The sequence below is a fragment of the Motacilla alba genome, chromosome 19, assembly GCF_015832195.1.
Source record: "Motacilla alba alba isolate MOTALB_02 chromosome 19, Motacilla_alba_V1.0_pri, whole genome shotgun sequence".
NCBI lineage: Eukaryota > Metazoa > Chordata > Aves > Passeriformes > Motacillidae > Motacilla > Motacilla alba.
Genome location: NC_052034.1, coordinates 8,296,785 through 8,314,098, shown reverse-complemented (window position 1 = coordinate 8,314,098; position 17,314 = coordinate 8,296,785). Strand labels below are relative to the sequence as shown.

At 45.8% G+C, this 17,314-nt stretch overlaps 1 protein-coding gene across 4 annotated transcripts in view; it reads left to right on the top strand.

The window, feature by feature from the left end:
• Positions 1-17,314, top strand: part of CASTOR2 (cytosolic arginine sensor for mTORC1 subunit 2) — a 129,123-nt gene that overhangs the window by 96,255 nt on the left and 15,554 nt on the right. For all 4 annotated transcript variants that reach the window (XM_038158437.1, XM_038158440.1, XM_038158439.1 and 1 more), the window contains 5 exons: positions 10,855-11,048; positions 11,836-11,968; positions 13,272-13,395; positions 13,934-14,044; positions 15,406-15,488. In XM_038158437.1, the coding sequence (XP_038014365.1) occupies positions 10,855-11,048; positions 11,836-11,968; positions 13,272-13,395; positions 13,934-14,044; positions 15,406-15,488 (645 nt within the window). The remainder of the gene's footprint in view (positions 1-10,854; positions 11,049-11,835; positions 11,969-13,271; positions 13,396-13,933; positions 14,045-15,405; positions 15,489-17,314) is intronic.

Below are 17,314 nucleotides of genomic sequence, written 5' to 3'. Positions count from 1 at the left end.
CTGCTGTCCAGATGAAGACCAAAGGAGTCACTTGTTTTCGGTTTAGGTGGGAGCCTAATGAAGAAAGAGGAACTGCTTGGATTTCTGCAGCCATTGCTGGTTTTCCCACTTCAGTGGGATAGGAGAGGCATGGACACCCCTCACCTCACTTCACAGGCACTGCTGGGGATGGCTCTGAGGTGCCACCCTGCTGCAGACACAGGAGGCTTTGGGAAAACAGCATAAAATGGAAATACCAGCACACAAGCAAAGCAGAACTGCTTCCTTTAGGTACACAAGGGTGGCTGGCCAGATCACACCTCCTGAACTTTCTTTTGGTGCTGTTACTGTGACACCCAGGAGCCACAATGCTCTGTGATGCCAATATTTCACACACAGTGCAAGAGAGAAGGACTCTGGCAACCAAATATTTGATGAGAAAGGGAGGCACGGTTTTGGGAGAGGACGTGGTATGCTCAAGATCATCTCACAGGCTAGTGACAAAGTAAGACAGCTATGTCAGTAATAAGCCAAAAAAATGCTTATAATGTATTGTAATTAAGAAATAGTGGGTTTCTGATTTTAATAGCACAAATTATAACATCTGTATTGTCTCACCCTTCACATGAGACTGAAAATAGAATAAAAGTTTTTTTAATTCCTCTCAGTTATTCCATCTCTAAGTCAAAAAAGGGCTTAATCCAACAATATCTTGGGGGGCCACACCACAGTTACAGACACAGCATCCACTTGCAGCCATTGCCACTGCCCCAACATTCCTGCACATGGATTGTCTCTGTCTGGCAGGGACAAGCCTGCAGCTCTACTTAAACATCAAACCAGAATCCAGCTGGGCAAGCAATATAAAAAAGTCTGGAAGAAAGAGAAGAATGCTGCACAAAAATGGTGCATTTATGAACACAGCACATTTCTTGCCTCTGCTTCCTACAGTCAGCAAGAGCAGCAGAGTATTAATCTGGCTATTGCTGCTTTTTGCTTTCACAACATGCTTCAGCAATAGCATTCACTGTATTTTAGCTCTCTTCCAGAAATGGGCTTTTCAGTTTCCTCTGCTTGCCTGTATTCAGGCAGGAGAGAGATCCTGAACAGCTTATATTAGGTAGAAGTCACTGGTTTGTCCAGTGCCAGTGGTGTGCCAGGCATACTAGATTGCTGGAACTAGCCCAAATTCATGTCTGCACCCTTAACTGAGGAACAGGGATGGGCATGAGCAGGGAACTCCAGAGGTGTAAATAGATCAGTCAGCCACATGGCGTCATCTCGGCTCCGTACAAATATAGCTGAGGACATGCTGAGCAGAAAAAATAATTTTAATCAGCACATGCTCCTTTGCCAGCTCTGGAACCAGCATTCCCACTTCTGCTGCTTTTAGCAGACTAGCTATTAAACTTTCTAGGACAGTGCCACACCTCAGGATCTACCTCATCTCATTCCTCAAAATCTGTGAAGGCTGTGTGTCCATGGCAGCAGAGGTGAGGATTCTTTAACATCTGCTGAGAAAGTGGTGCCCGTGTTCCCAGATAGACCAAGAGAAGCAGCTCCATAGCGTCCTCCTCCTTCATCCCAGGGAGGAGGGATGACATAGACATTGTGCCTGGGATGTCTTTGTAACTGTACCATTAGTGGTAAAAATTCAGATTTCTCCATCGTTGAACGTGACACCTCCAGTGCTTTCATGTCAGACTTCCCTATCTCATGCAGATCTGTGGGCAGATGTATAACAGTGGAGAAGCTTTACAGCAGTGTAGTCTCTCATCTGTAAATTCTTTTATAAAGGCCTTGCTCGGGAGCTGCTGGATCATAGTGGCTGCAGAAATAGTTGTGATCTGGGGGGTAGTGGATGGGACAGTTTAGGAAAAGCAGGTACTTTACATCACATAAAAAGTTCCCACCTGTTTCAGAATATTCACTTGCCCCTGCAGAAGTGAAGCTTCAGTGAAGCTGATCAGTGTCTGCTGTAGCTGCTGAGGTGGCTGTAAATACCCAGTATTCAATCCCTTGATGTGTCTAGCTAGGAGGCATTTCTCTCTCTTTGAGAACAGGGCTTGAAGAAATTCCCTGGGTGACCTCAGTGCTCTTTGAAGCAAATTTTTGAGTCTAGTAATTTTTATAAAATAAAGGTGGGATGAATGTGGTTATCATTTCTCTCCAGTAATGGGCTTAGAGGACTCCCTTGTATGTGACTGTAACAGTGGTTTCCATTAAATGGACAAAGGACCCAGAGTACCTGTGTAATTCCCTGGGTGTGTAATTTGTCCTATTCCCATGAATAGTTGAAATTACAAGGTGGTTATTGTACTGGGTAGAGCTTGTATTGAATTGTCAGGACAACGTGAGAAAATTGCACTGGATACATTCACCCATTCTAGTGTAATCCATAAATAGCCTTTAGAGTTAATTACTCCATAAATTGAAAGAAAATCTGTAACAGCAGACAAGGAGTAGTACAAGATAAATGTCATGCAAGAAGTGAGGGAAGATGCACCGCTTGAAATTGCTTTGGGAACACTCCTAGGAGGCGTGGGTTTGGGGAGAGCTGGTCTGTACTGGAGGCAGCTGCTCAGAGCTCACGGAGTGGGACTTTGACAGGCTCAGGGTGCTGGCTTTTCCCTGGAGTGCATTCTTGTTTGCTTACTTCTTGTTTTCATTTTCTTTCTCTTCCTCTGCCTGTTTGTCTTTTATGGTCTTGATAGTGAAAATTAAGAGACCTTTGCTTTTCAAACCTACTTGATTATCCCTGAAATAGCACTAGCACAAACAGCTCACTCCCTCAAAGACAAAGCAAAGATGCTCAGAGAGGTCAGAACAAAATTTCCCAGTCCCTCCCATTCTAACCTGGTTTTGGACATTCAAGTCTTTGTGCAGGAATTTTCCATGCTGCTTTGTGTTAACTGTGAAATGCTTCAGCTGTGGGATGTATGTAAACCTCTGTTGATCAGGTCAGCTGGTTCTTGAGAGCAAGGTTTAGAAGAAATAGGGGGTTTGTACCCACTGTATGGGTAGGAAACTGAGGCACAGAAACATTGAGGCCAGATATATAAAACATCAAGCTGTTACTTCCTCACTGCAAAGTGTGTGAGTTTATGAACTTAACAATGTTCTTTTGACAGTTGTGTGAGTGGGATAAAAGCTAAATAGGAAAATGAGATGACAGGTTTCACAGCTTTCCTGTTGAGGATATTTGGAATAAAAAAACCCTCTCAGTTTTGCGTGCTCTGTTGGGAGAAAGTGTCAGAAACACAGAAGCATACAGTTAGAGGTAGCAAGGTTCCCTGGCTGTGGATCCAGTCCTGCAGAGATGCCCAGGCAGATGCCCAGGTGCCTCAGGAGCAAATCTGAGATGCAAAAAGAGCAAAAAAGACACAGAAATTAAAGTTTTAGTGTATTAATCTTTATAAAATAAATAACATGTTTGTCTTTCTCTCCAGAAAAGGGCTTAGAGGACTTCCTTGTCTTCTATCCCTGCTCCTGGAGAAACCTGCTGTCACATTTGCTGGTAGCACTTGTTATCTAATAAAGGTGGAGCTTTAAAAATCCCTGCCATGCCCTGGATGTCTCACTGCTGGCTCTGTGTGTGAGCCTGAGCCTGAGCACCCTGCAGGCAGAGATGTGGTGCTGGAGGCACTGCACTCCTCATGGCTCAGGTCATGTTTGCAGGGCCAAATCCTGTCCCTGCCTCTGGCACAGCCTCTCTTGTTGCCCAGAGGGATGGTGGATGGCCTGTCCCTGGACACAGTCAAGGCTTGGTTGGAAGGGCTTGGAGCAAACTGCTCTAGTTGAAGACATCTCTACCTGTTGGAACCCTGGATGCTGAGAATTTTAAACTTTCTGTGCTTGAAGGCACAGACCCATAAGAGAGCACTGCATTTGACCTGAGGCTGTGGAGAAGGCTTCCACAACTGATTGACAGAACTGGGATTACAGGTGTGGAGTTGGTTAGAAGTGTGTAATATCACAGGGTGGAAAACTTAGAGTTTGGGGTCTTAGAATATAGAAATAAATGTGAAGCAAGATGGAGGTTTTAGGGTGGAGGCAGGTTGTTCTTCTCTACCTTCTTCCTTCTTCTCCATGGGTTTGGGTGGTGTTTTGTAATTGGACAGAAAAGTCCACATTGAGGGCTTCGAGGGATCAGTTATTGGGTTAAAAGGGAAAATAATCTAGGTGTCATTTCTTAATTGGATGGTTTAGTCTTAAAAGACCTTGTAACAAGAGATTGTTGGGCATTTTGTGCCTTCTAATGAAACACTGCTGTGTGAGGCTGTTTCACTGATCAGAAATAATAAACACCTGAGTCTGAGCATGAACCACCATCTCAAGTGCCTTCAGTCCAGACCCAGAGAAACTGATATCTCCCCATTGCAGGAAGTTGCACTAGATGGCTTGTGAAAGTCCCTTCCCACCCAAACCATTCTCTGGTTCTCTGATCACCTCCAGTATTGTCCCCTGAGGAGGGTGACAGCTGACCAAACCATTAGCATAAATGGAAAAAAATAACAAAAGCTGCTTGGTCATGGGTGTGCTGGCTTCTCCCCAGGATGATCTCAAGTTTGTTGGCATGTGAGATGATTTCAGCTGGATTGGAGCTGTGAGATTTTCTTCCTCCTCCTGTGCACATAAGCAATAACTTTTTGGACCTAATAATCATGTTCCCCAGCTCAAAGCTAAGTGATGAGCGTCATCTTGCTTGGATTGTGCTTAGATCCTAAGTCCCTTGGTGTGGGAGTGCTCTGTGGTGCTCAGATCAAGCTCACACCAAGAGCTTTCTGCCTGCAGCCACCTTTCTCTGCTGCAAACTGCCCACGGCATCTTGCTTACAATTTATGCGGCAGCAAAAATCTTTGCTCACAGTTATTAAGTGTAAAGCTAGCAGCCTGTGTTTTGTGGCCAAAAGAGAGGCTATTTGCATCCTCTGAGGAGTCCTGATTTGCAGTGTAACATCCCCAGGATGTTTATGCTGCCCTGTGGGCTCCTGTGGAGGAAGCACAGTGCTGGGTCACTGGCTTGTCCATGCAGCAGAGCAAAGCATTCTGCAGGAAGCACTTCCAGAGTAGTAAGGACCAGAACACACAAAGCTAGCCATTGGACCAGCTTTAGAGCTCTTTCTGGATTTTAGCACACTATGAAAACTGATAGATAAATAAATATCTTTATCCTGCTTTAACCTCTTTCACGCAGTTTCTTGGAAGTGAGAAACAGAGTACTCGATTTCACAACATTAAAGGAATATTCACTTTGCCTGATTTCTCAAAAGAAACAAGATTCAGGTGTTGTCTTCCACCCACTCTCCCCTCAGGATTTTGAGTTCATATGGCCAGTTTCCACAGTGCCTGAAAGATAAAAGTTTCCTGAATGTTTCCTGAGTGGAGATCTCCAGGTCAAACGTGTTTTATGCAGATGTCAGGGAAAACACACCCGTTGAGTGCTGGCAGGGGTCCTGGGCATGCCAGCTCCCTGCTGATGGTTGGGGCATGGAATGCTCTGCATGGCAGCACCCACCTGCTGCACCCCACGGCCTCTCCAGCTCCTCCAGCGTGGTGCTGCTGACAGAGAACTTGGAAAGATGCCTAGGCTTTGGATCAGGCTTTACAACCTCAGATAATCCCTCACTTCATTTGAAGATGGGATTTTAAAACTGCAGAGCAATGTGGAGAGTGGGAAGAGAACCCTTTAATGGACGTAAAGATCCTATTGAATATAGATGTATGTATAAACTGTTGCCACTTGGTGGCATTGGGCAACAGCTTTCCCAGTTTATCAGGACTTCTGCAGTTGGCAGCACTTATATTTTTAATTACTTACTACTGGGGTCCTGTTATTGCAGAAGCCTTTATCTTTTTAGTGCAAGCCAGACTCTCCCTGCCATTTTTGCAGAGGGAAACTATAAAAGGTGAAATAATTACAGTGTAAGGTTTCTAAAGCCAGAACTCTGTTGAGAAAGTCCACAATAATTTTTAATTTCATTTTTTCTTAATATTTGGAGTTAACTGTGGCTGGAAACATAAGTCTCATAATGATGAATCAAATGAGCAATTGGTTCATTCAGAGTACCAGAAGAAACCAGGGAGTAGCACATCACTCAGAGCACTCTGCTATAATGTAAAAGTTTGTGTACTGAGTGAAGATAAATGCCTAGGAGATGATCCAACATACCACACCAAAGGAGGAAACCAGCTGAGGGTCTTCATTTCTCTCCAAGCACTGTGATTAATCCATGATTTATCTGCAGTTTCACTTGGAAGCTGAGAGGTGTCTGATTGCTGTAAAGTTGGAAGAGTCCCCAGAAAACAATTCACAAAGTGCCTTTGTGGGGGGAAGGGAGTTAGCAGGGTGTAGTACAGGACTCACGCAGCTATTGGTGTGGGTAGGTGAAATGCATTTCTGTTGTGGAACTGTGCATTTTCTGGTTATTTCCCCCTTAGCTGTAACCTTATCATGAGAAACGTGAACCCATTTAAACTAGGTACAGAAATGGAAAAAAAAATCTAGTGGTGTTGCACTTTCTCAGAGCATTTTGCACATTTTCCAGTGTTCTTTTGGAGAGGTGGGGCCCTCTCCCAGTGCTGTGCCTCCTGCTATGCAGGGTGTTTGAAACTGAGGGGTCTTCAGCATAGAAAATGTAGGTAGAAAGAATGTTGTTTTTCTAATGTTGTGCAGACTGACTCTGGTCAGGGTTGTAAACCTGGAGATCTTCCTTCCTGCTCTCTGTGACTTCTTTGGCTGCTTGCAAAGACCCATGAGCTGGAATCTCATCATCATCCCAGCGTCCTCCCAAGGATATTTTAGGAGCAGCAGCTCACAGTATTTACAGCATTGCATAATGCTCCAGCGGCAGCAATTCAATCCTATTTGGGATTCAGCCAATGTCCTCCTTGGAAATGGTATTGATTATTGGAGCTCAGGAGCCTATTATGGCCACTATGATACTCAGCACCTCGCATCCCAGGCTGATGTGCTAGGGAGACTGCTCCACTTCAGCTGTGGCTGCCACTGAGGCTCTGGACAGGCTCCATACCTTGTAAATCATCTGTGCTGTGAATAAGCAGTTACTCACATCCTAAATGTTATTTGACATGCTGGCTGTGTTTGGTTTGCACAGGGACTGGCATTAGCTTGATACCTGTGCCAAGGGGAGCAGCCTCATGGGCTTTTGGAGACCCGCAGCCCTTGGTACCCACTGTTGCATTGCCAGGGAAAATCACCCTGACTATCACAATAATCACATCTTGTTGAGGCTGGTGGTGCTCCATGCCAGAGACCATGGATGGAATAACAGCTTGAGTCTGGAATCCTGCTCTTCCAGACTGTGGTAGTTGTCATGTTGGGCAGCAAGTGATGGTTATGGAGCCTGCAGGCAGCTGAGCTGCTCCTGGTGCCTTCTGCTAGCAACTCTGCAAAGCCTTACACAGCAAAACCAGAAAAATCTTAAGGCTTCATCCCAATGAGAGGTCAAAATGATAACCCTGATTATAATAAACAAAGCCCAAATCTCTGACCTTTCAGAGGTTTTTTGCAGCCAGAGTTGAGATGTCCCCCATAATCAGAAGTGAGAGTGGCTGCATGCTGATAAACCAGTTACAAGAGGATCTTGAGAGCCCAGCAGAGAGATTTCTGCCTGATGGAAGGACAAGGGGTGTGACAGTGCTGAAGCTGTGGGGGCCTGGAGCTCTGTTCTCCTGTGGGGAAAGTAGTGGTGGTGGTGAGTTAGTACTGGAATGTGGGCAATTCCTCACTTTACTCTTTATTTATTACCTTATTCTGCCTGAGTCTGTGCTAATGTTACAACTGGTGTTCTCAGCTCTCTTTTGATTTACAGCATTCAACAGCTTCCTGGGCAAAGCACCATCCCACGTGGCTTATTTAAGGCTATTTAGATGAATTTGTTGAGCCTTCAGCCTAGGTTTGTTTCATTAAAATTTGGGCTGTACTTTTCTGTCTGGCTGCCTAGTGGAAACTGTGTCCAAAATTGGTATTTCAATCACTTCCTATATATTTTTCCAAGTTAATTGAATCATGAGAAGCAGGTTACTTAGGCAAATGCAATGGCCCTTGTCATACTTCATAGGGCCTGTTAAACACATAAACCCAGAAATTATTAACACTGCTGAGTAGTTACAAGTGCAATGAGCAAATCAGCCTTCCTTCCCCCTGAGGAAGAGCTTGATGAGGTCTTCTTGGGCAGCTCATCCAGCACAGCTGCTGCTGGAGTGAAATGGGATAATGCCTCTGTCCACCACAAAATACTGCATCTTCCATCACATTCCTGGCCCAAAATTGTGTTTAAACTGGTATTTAATGAATTGCAATCCCTATCACCTGTACAAAGCAGGAATCATCTCCTCTGTTTATAGAGCAGGGAGTGAGCTGTGATCTCGCTGCCAGAAGTGAGTCATTAGTGGGCTTGGGCACACCTGGGATGTGCCCACTGCAGGTGGGATCCGTTGGTGAGAACACCACCCTGGAACATATGTAGCTCAGCAGCAGTTGTTTTGAGCTTCAGCTTCTCCATGCCACGTGATGCAGAAAGCTTGGGTTTGGAGGTGCTTTTCTGATGCAAAGGGCTGATGAGGAAATGGTATTTTGCTGCAATAATTTGCTTCAAGCACCTTGTACAGATCTCTCTGACATAACGTGCTGTTGATTAATGCACAAACTTACCCCCTCTCACTGGTATCTAGTTTTCATTCCATGTAAGCTCCGATTATTAAAAAAGAAACATTGGCTTATGAAGCTTAAACATCAAAATGCAGAAGCAGAACCCTCAGTGTCCCCACTGTTTGCAGTGTGTATGCTCAGGGTTGTTTTCATGCTACACACAATTGAGGTTATTGAAGAGAGCAAAATGTGTTTGTTATTCAGATCATTTTGGGTTTTCAGTGCTGTCAGTGTCTCAGGGAAGTGATGCCTGAGGATTCAGGGCTGGTGAGGTTACGAATTTATTACATGGTGTCTGGGGCTGTATAGAAACAACTCCCAAAGGTCTCATTGAAGGTGAAAGAAAGGATGGAGGAGCCAGGTGTGTGTGGACATGGAGACATGCAAGCATTTGCCTAAAGTGCCAGAGTGCCACTGCGAGAGCAGCAGTGATGGGCTCTGTGCTTTCAGACTCCTGGGCTGCATCTCACCCCTGAGCACAGTGTAGGCCTCCCCTGGCACCTCTGCTGTCCTTGCTGGCTGGATCTGCATCTGAGATCAGGTTCCATACCTCAGGTAGATTTAGCTGGGATTTTGCATTTGTTAGTCTGGATCTGAACTGTTTGTTTCTATAATTTGCCAAACAAAAATCCAGAGAATCCTAGAGCAGTGTATGCCTTCATTCCAGAGTCTGCATCTGGTTTTCTGGACTGTTAATTCATTAAGGGTTTTTTAAAATAATAAGTTATAATAAATTAAGTTAATAATTTGTATTAAATTGTTTAGCTGCAGATTCTTAACTACTTAACCACAACAGATTAGAAGCAAGTGGAATGGGATTATTCTTAGTATTTTCCATTTCCAAAGTAATTTGCATTATCTTAATATGTGCTTACTTTGTAATCCCTACAATGGATGTTACACCATCCATCCCTTGCAGAGCTGTGTGGTTCTTCTGCTTTAGAGATGGAGGCAGGAGCCCACAGATGCACAGGGTGCCTGTTCTGTGTCTTCAAAGACCAGGGATAGTGCCCAGGGTGCTCCATCTCCAGTCAGGAGTACAACATTTGGGTTTAGATTAGAGGGGAAAAACGGAAACAAAAGAGGCCAGAACAGCTTGACTAAAATGTTTGGAGAAATTGTAAGATAGAGATTGAAGTCTAAGATAGAGAAGTTGTAAGATAGAGATTGAAGTCCAAGACCACTGTGCTGCTTTGAAAGTAAACCAGCTGGAGAATCCCCATGGAATTACCTCAAGAGAGATTTCAGGTTGGAGTTACAATTTAATAGAAAGATTGCAATAAATGCAATGATGCACAGAAGACTGGCACCCTGTTGGCCAGGGTGCTGATCACAGTCCTGTCAAATGATGGTTGCAGCCAAAAGCCATGTTCCTGTGGAAGTTTTGGTCCTCCTCTGGATCCATCCAGTGGTGGTGGTGATGTTGAGATGTTATAGTTCAGGTTCAGGCAGGAATGCTCAGTACCTCCCCCAGGGCGGGGAGCTTCACAATGGAATGATGTAATAATGTGAGTCATAGGATATTTTGGGGAGTTCTTGATGGTCGAATTTACAACTCCTATTCTGGTGGTGCCCATTAAGGCCCATTAGCAGAGATTACCCACTTCAACATGGGTGTGACTGTGCTGGTGCTTCCTCAAAGGGGAGTTACACAGCTGAGTCATTGGTAGGAAGAAGAAACACTACCCTGCCTTGAAGGGTTTGCTTCTTCTCCCTTACGATTTAACACCCTGCTTGTAGCCTGGGGTGTCAGGTGTGGGATGGGCAGCTCCTGCAAGCGACCTATAATGAACAGTTTGTCAGGAATGATGTAGAGGAGAGTAGAATACGCAGTTTGTTTAAACCCACGTTGGCATTCTCCTTTTGTAACCACACAACCACCACAGGCTATTTCCACTTGGGAAGGTCAACAGAATGGGTCACTGGCACCCAAGTGAATTGCTGAGCCGTGTGCAGTTCCCTGTGTTGTCCTTGACAATCTGTGTGAGTCCTGCCATGGAAATTGATGTAATCAGTAAATGAAGGAGTGTCACAGTATGAACCTGTGGAGCAGCATGGGAAGGCCAGGAGGTTGGGATAAGGGGGCTCATCTCACTCCTTGCACTGAGGTCTGTGCTAAGCACATACTGGCTCATATACGTAGTGGACCTGGCTCTCTCTGCCTCTAAAACAAACCTCTGTCCTCCCCTTCTGTCTCTGCAGAGCTTCCTTCCTCGGAACACTTGAGCGTGGCCGATGCAACATGGCTTGCCCTCAACGTGGTGTCTGGTGGAGGTGGTTTCTCCAGCTCCCAGCCCATCGGAGTGACCAAAATTGCCAAGTCAGTCATAGCACCCCTAGCTGACCAAAACATCTCAGTGTTTATGCTCTCCACCTATCAGACGGACTTCATCCTGGTAAGAGGACATGAGGGGACCAGGCAGAGTTATTGCCACCAGATTAAAATTCAGTTGGGCAGTCCTGGGAACAAGTTGTCTGGGAGTGGCAGAAGTACCAAAGTCTGCTTTCCCCAGAGCTCTGTTCCATGTAGTTAGGCTCTCTGACATCTCAGGAGCTTTTGCCATGGGATGAAGCATTTGTTGTCATGGGTTATCTGATGTCTAATGAGTGCTGAGCCCACACAGCAGTCTCTCATGAAATGGAGATACTGATAGCACTTCCCACCATCACTCAGACATTGGTATTCTGAACATTAGAGGAACATAGTGCCTGCTGTCAGGTTGGCTGGTGATGGCCAAGAGGCTCCAAAGTTGTTTTGGTTATAGACAAACTGTCTTTCTGTCTCCACACACGTGTGTGCATGCACACAAGGCATAGCCTTATTTCCTGAGGAAACAAGACTGAAGAACGGGCAGTGCTGGGCTGTTGCAGGAATGTTGGAAAAGAGGTGAAGCATCTCCCACTTAGAAATCTCCACATTCTTTTTACAGTCATAAAAGCACCCTGGTGCTTAATCCTACTGATACTCCCAGTGATATCACCAAGTGTGCTTCTCTTAAGATACACCTAAATGGTAACTGTCGACTGCCTCAAGCAGGAGTCACATCCACTTTGTGCACTAAAAGTGTGTACCCTCCACTGCAGTGTTTTGTCATTTCTGGTGCATATCCAGATAGTACCATAATATAAGATATCCAGATAACACCATAATACCACCACCAGATAATCCTGCTGTCCCTTCAGGTGCGTGAGCGAGACCTGCCCTTCGTGATGCACACGCTGGCTGCCGAGTTCACCATCCTCAGAGTAGTGAATGGGGAGACAGTGGCTGCTGATGACTTTGGGGTAACAAATGGATTTGTCAAACCAAAACTAGGTAAGGACCAGCTTGCCGGGGCTTTCGTCTCCCTGACACATGGGGTAGAAGTTCTGCCTCCTAGCTTCCTCCAGCATTTGGGTGAATATTTATCCTGTTGTAAGATTATAATCTTACAAGCCTCTCCAAATACAACCAAGGATTTGAGTAGGTTCTTAACTTTCTGAGCAGTGCTAGTAAGTTTGGCTGGATTTTGGCCTTCTAATGCTAGTTTTTGTAGAGAAGACATGCCTTTGGTAGAACAGAAGGTTAAAGTGCAGTTTGTTGCAGTTGCAAAAATATGTTGTCGGTAGCCCATATTTCCACACTTCAACATTCCAAAGGAAAATGGCTTCTCTAAAAGCTTGTTTAAGTATTGCAGTGATGCACAGAGAAGATTGTTTTTCAACTTTCACACTTCAGTGCCAGTGAGGATCAAGGCCACAATGAGCCCAAAGCTGTACAGAACCTTAGGATGTTTGTAGGCTGAAGGAGCAAGTATCAAGCCAAAGGGCACAATCAGGAAAAGGAACAACTTTTATACATATGCTTACCTACAGACCTGTATGTAATTTTTTGCCCATGACCAGACAAAGCAGGGATCAGTTATTATGAAGTGCCACTCAGTTGTATCACTCAATCACCTTGTTTAAGAAAATGAGTCTTAAAGAAAAAAACATCAAGAAAGGGCACAGTTGATAACACAACACATGCTGACAAGGCACCAGCCCACAGTTTGCTGTGTTGGTCTGTGGGTTGCATGCCTAAATGCTGTGTTGCTCTATTAGGTTGCATGCCTAAATGCTGGCTGCTTCTCAGCCACTGGCTGCAATCTGTTAGACAAACTGCTGCGTGGCAGCTAGATTTTAATTTTTCAAGATATTATGGCAAAATAGGTCCCCAGAAATGAGGGAAAACAGTATGGACTGCGAGCAACCACAGCCTTCCACAGCCCTGCCTTTAAATGGTAGAGCCTGCATTTTTTTCCATTTTCCAGTTTCTCTTGGCCCCTCCTTTAGCTTGCCCCTCATGTCATGTGGATGCACCCAGTGGCCTGAAAGCCCCTCAGAGCAGAGAGCTGGGCAGGGTATGCAGGGTAACACCACCCTATACCTTAGGGAGACCAGCACAGGAGCAGATTATCCACAGGCCCCTCATTCCCTGTCTGAGAGCCAGCAGGGCTTCAGCAATGAGACACTGCCTTACAAACGCTGTCAGCTTTCTCTGTGACCCTTGCCAGGGCATGGATAACACGGCTGATGGGATAGGAGCCTGCTGCAGATGTGGCTTCATAGCTGTGTGTGTCTGTGTGTGTCTCTTTCAGTTCAGAGGCCTGTCATTCATCCTCTTTCCAGCCCAAGTAATATGTTCTGTGTCACCAGCCTGGATCCAGATACCCTTCCCACTGTTGCTACACTCCTGATGGATGTCATGTTTTACTCCAATGGGTAGGTGCTGCAGGGAGATGGGCTTCCAGGAGAGGTGTGCCCGGTGTCTGGAGGCACAGACTGCTCCTCTGGGGTGCCCAGGGATCTGCTGTGGCCTCGTGCTGCTCCAGTGCTCTGCACTGAGGGAGGGAGGGAGGTTTCACAGGCTCGAGAGGGTTGTCCTGGCAGGTGATTGAGAGTGCCCAAAGACATCTGCTGGCTTTGGAAAGCTGAGCCAGTGTGCTGCATATCCACACAGGGCCAGAGGATGTACAGCTGGCTGGATTGCTGCCCCTTGGAGCCCATGGCTCCTGGCCCACAGCTTCTTGTGAGGGGACCTCGAGGCAGGGAGGGAGAGTTTTGTCAGTTGTGGGGACTGGATAGTTTTCCACCTGCAAAATAAAAAAAAAAATCAAATCAGTATAATACAGCAGAACTCAGTGTCACTTCCCTAAGTCAATGTAAGAACATTCCTGTTTTCACTGGCTATATCTGCTTTAAAACCCCTTTTTTGTGCTCTTCTAGCCACAGTTAATGTAGTTCTCTTCTGTTTCTTCAGAGTAAAAGACTCCGTGGTGGGCAACGAAGACTCGGGACATATTCGCTTTTTCTCCTTTTCTCTCATTGAGGGTTACATCTCCCTGGTCATGGATGTCCAGACACAGCAGAGGTGAGCTTTGATCTTAGAGTAACCTGGACCTTAAAAAAAAAGAGATATCTCAAAGGAGCAGGAAGCAGCTTAGACTCCTCCGTGTTAATTATTTGGACTGTCTTGTATGGGTGTCATGGGCCTGTACACCCTGTCACTTTTCTGAATAAAATCTGGCATTTTAGTTCCAGTGTCTAAATTTTGGACTGGTCTGTCCAAGCCCTCAGTGAAATCACAAATCAATGTAATGTGGGGTTATCTCACTTTCAGAAGAGGAATACTGGAGCAAAGTGATCTTTGCACTTTTATTCTGTTGCTCATTAGCTGTGCTTGTAAGAGCAAAACCCAAAAAGAAAACCTGGTGTAGGTGTTTGAAGTTTTCCTGCTAAAGGCCGAAATCAGGGTGGGGATGTCAGTGATGCTGTCCTCCTGCTTTGCTTTTACACATGGCTGGGCTTGGTTCGGAGTCTTGTTATAATGATAATGTCCCGAGTCATCGCTGCAGTGGGAGCCCATGAGTTGTTTGTCCAGCAAGGAAGGAGCCAGCTGGGGAGCAGTCAGCATCTGTGTGTGTGTGTCTGTGCTTCTGCAGCTGTGCAGTATAGCAGGCTCTCAGGTCTGGAGGCTAGAAGGGTGCTGGACTCAGCAGTGTTTAGATTTGCTTTTGACATACAGTGCAGTTTGGATTCGTTTCTTGGGGGCAAGTCCTCTGCCTCAGGGACTTGTTTTTGCCCTCCCGAGGGGGCAAATTGCCCTCCTGAAAGTTTCTTCAGCCTTATTGGAGTAAACCTTTGTCTGTCTCAAGAGGAGCCAGAGGGCTGGAGCTTCAGCCTGGGGTGTGGGAAATCTGGGGTGCCAATTCTCCTCTCTCACAGGCTGCCTGCTCCACCTTGGGCAACTCCAAGCCTCCAGTCTCCTTCCCCCTGCTAAGAAATAGAGACCTCTGCAGCGGACCCAGGCACCTCCCAGGATGGGATGGAAAAGCACTTAGGGTGCTCAGACAGAGCCAGTGGTTACTGTTCACATTCCTGAGAGCAGGCAGGGAAACATATTCCATCCCTAGCTGCTTCCAAATGCAGCTCAAATCAAACCTTCGCAGTTTCAACATTGGCAAAGCTGGAACGTAGCCTGTGGCTTAGAAATGTTTTCCTTGCCTCTCTAGGTACCTATCCCCACCTCCAGCAGGAGCTGCTGGTTTGCCATAGGATACCTGGGGGATCAGGCAGGTGTATCTGCCCCACCTGCCTTGAGTCTTCCCAGTTTGCCCCATTATTGTTGGCTTCAAACATCTCAAGGATAGAGGAAGAGCAGATCCCCACAGGCAGAATCTGACACACTGCTGTGTTTTAATTGCTATGTTTGGTGTCCTTTTTTTTTCACAGATTTCCTAATAATTTGTTGTTTACAAGTGCATCTGGCGAGCTCTGGAAGATGGTGCGGATTGGTGGGCAGCCTCTTGGCTTTGGTAAGTAACATTTGGAGGATCAGTTGGTGTGCAGGCAGGCAGTCACCTCAGGGCCTTCAAGGAGTATGGAAAAATCCATCTGAGGCTGATGCTTTTTAAGAGCCAGCAGCTTAACATGATTTTGTGAGCTGAGATTTTGAAATAGAAGCCTGACTCCTGTTAAGTTTGACTTCTGAATGTACTCCTGGAAGTGCTAGATGCTCAACAGTTCCAGCTGCATTGCATTCATCTGCTGGGCTTTGGGGCTGGCTACAGCTGGGGCTTTGGTTAAAGAGAAAAACTGGACTAAAAGGTGGCATGGGAATTCATTGTAGATGACTGAAATCAGTGGTCAGAAAGCACTGTGATACTCCAGTGCAGTGCTTGGGCAATTCTGTGATTCTAGTAGACTTTTTACAGATTTATGGCAGTCCAAGTCCTTGTTCACAGATGGGTTTCACATCCAGTCCTGCACATGTTTTCTCTACTCAAAACAATATTGGTCCTAAGTAGCACAGAGCAAATGCTTCCTGTCTGCAGGAGTGTTCTTGTTTTTTTCTGTGTCCCCTGCAATTTTAAGGATCTGATCTGAATAATGCAACAAAGGCCTGATCTTCAGGAAATGCAATGACTCCTTCCTGTGGGCTCTGAACCACTTTGAAAATACACAAGAACATTTCTGGAAAACATTGGGCCAATTTTTGTACTTATTGCAACTTCTACATCAGACCACCAAAAGTGGCAAGAAGGAAATTCTCTTGTACGTTCTCTTTATGCATCTTTGAGGCAAATATGTAGAAATAGCATGATATATCATTGATACCACATCAGGACATTGACCTGGCCCCTAAATATTTGATGTTTAAATATGTTAATTTAAAATCAAGTTCAAATGTTGAATTTAAATCAGTGAAACTCCAGGTTTCATCTGAAAACAGTGATCTGCAACAAACAAGACAGATGAACCATTTAAATTTCGTTTAAAGCCCAGAAGGCTGAGCAAATAGCCCAAATGGCAAATTAAATCCCAGGCTGCATCCAAAGGAGCATGGTCAGGTCCTTTGGTTGAAGGAGGTGATTCTGCTTTTCTCTGTGCTCTTGTGAGAGCCCAGCTGGAGCCCTGCACACAGTTCTGGTGTCCCCAACATAAGAACATGCAAATCTTGGAGCAAGTCCAGAGGGGGCCATGAAGTCCATGGGAAGACTGGAGCACCTCCCTATGGAGACAGGCTGAGAGAGTTGGGGCTGCTCAGCCTGGAGAAGAGAAGGTTGTGTGGAAACCCCAGAGCACCTCCAGGGCCTGAACAGGCTACAGGGAAACCAGAGGGGGACTGTGCATCAGGAACTGGAGTGACAGCACAAGGGGGAATGGGTACCAATGGAAAGAGGGGGAATTTAGGTCAGGTATTAGGAAGAAATTCTTCCCTGTGAGGTGGTGGGACTCTGGCACAGGTTTCCCAGGGAGGCTGTGGATGTCCCAACCCTGGCAGGGTTCAAAGCTGGGTTGGGTAAGGCTTTGAGCAGCCTGCTCTAGTGGGAGGTGTCCCTCCCATGGCATGGGGGGTTGGGATCAGAGGATCTTTAAGGTCCACTTCAAGCCCTTAACAATCTATGATGATTCTGTGGTGGAATTGGTGTGAAATCCTGTTTCAGGAACCATGTGTCCAGGCTGACTAATGGGTCAGCATCTCCTCCTTGAGAGTTGCAGGGCCAAATGTTCAATAACAGAGAAGAATGGATGTTAAGGATATATGGGGCTGAGCTTTGTGCTTTCTTGTTGAGCACTGTTCAGTGCCTTTCTTTGGACCTCTAAATGATTCCAGTTCTAATGGTTTTGTGCCTTTGGA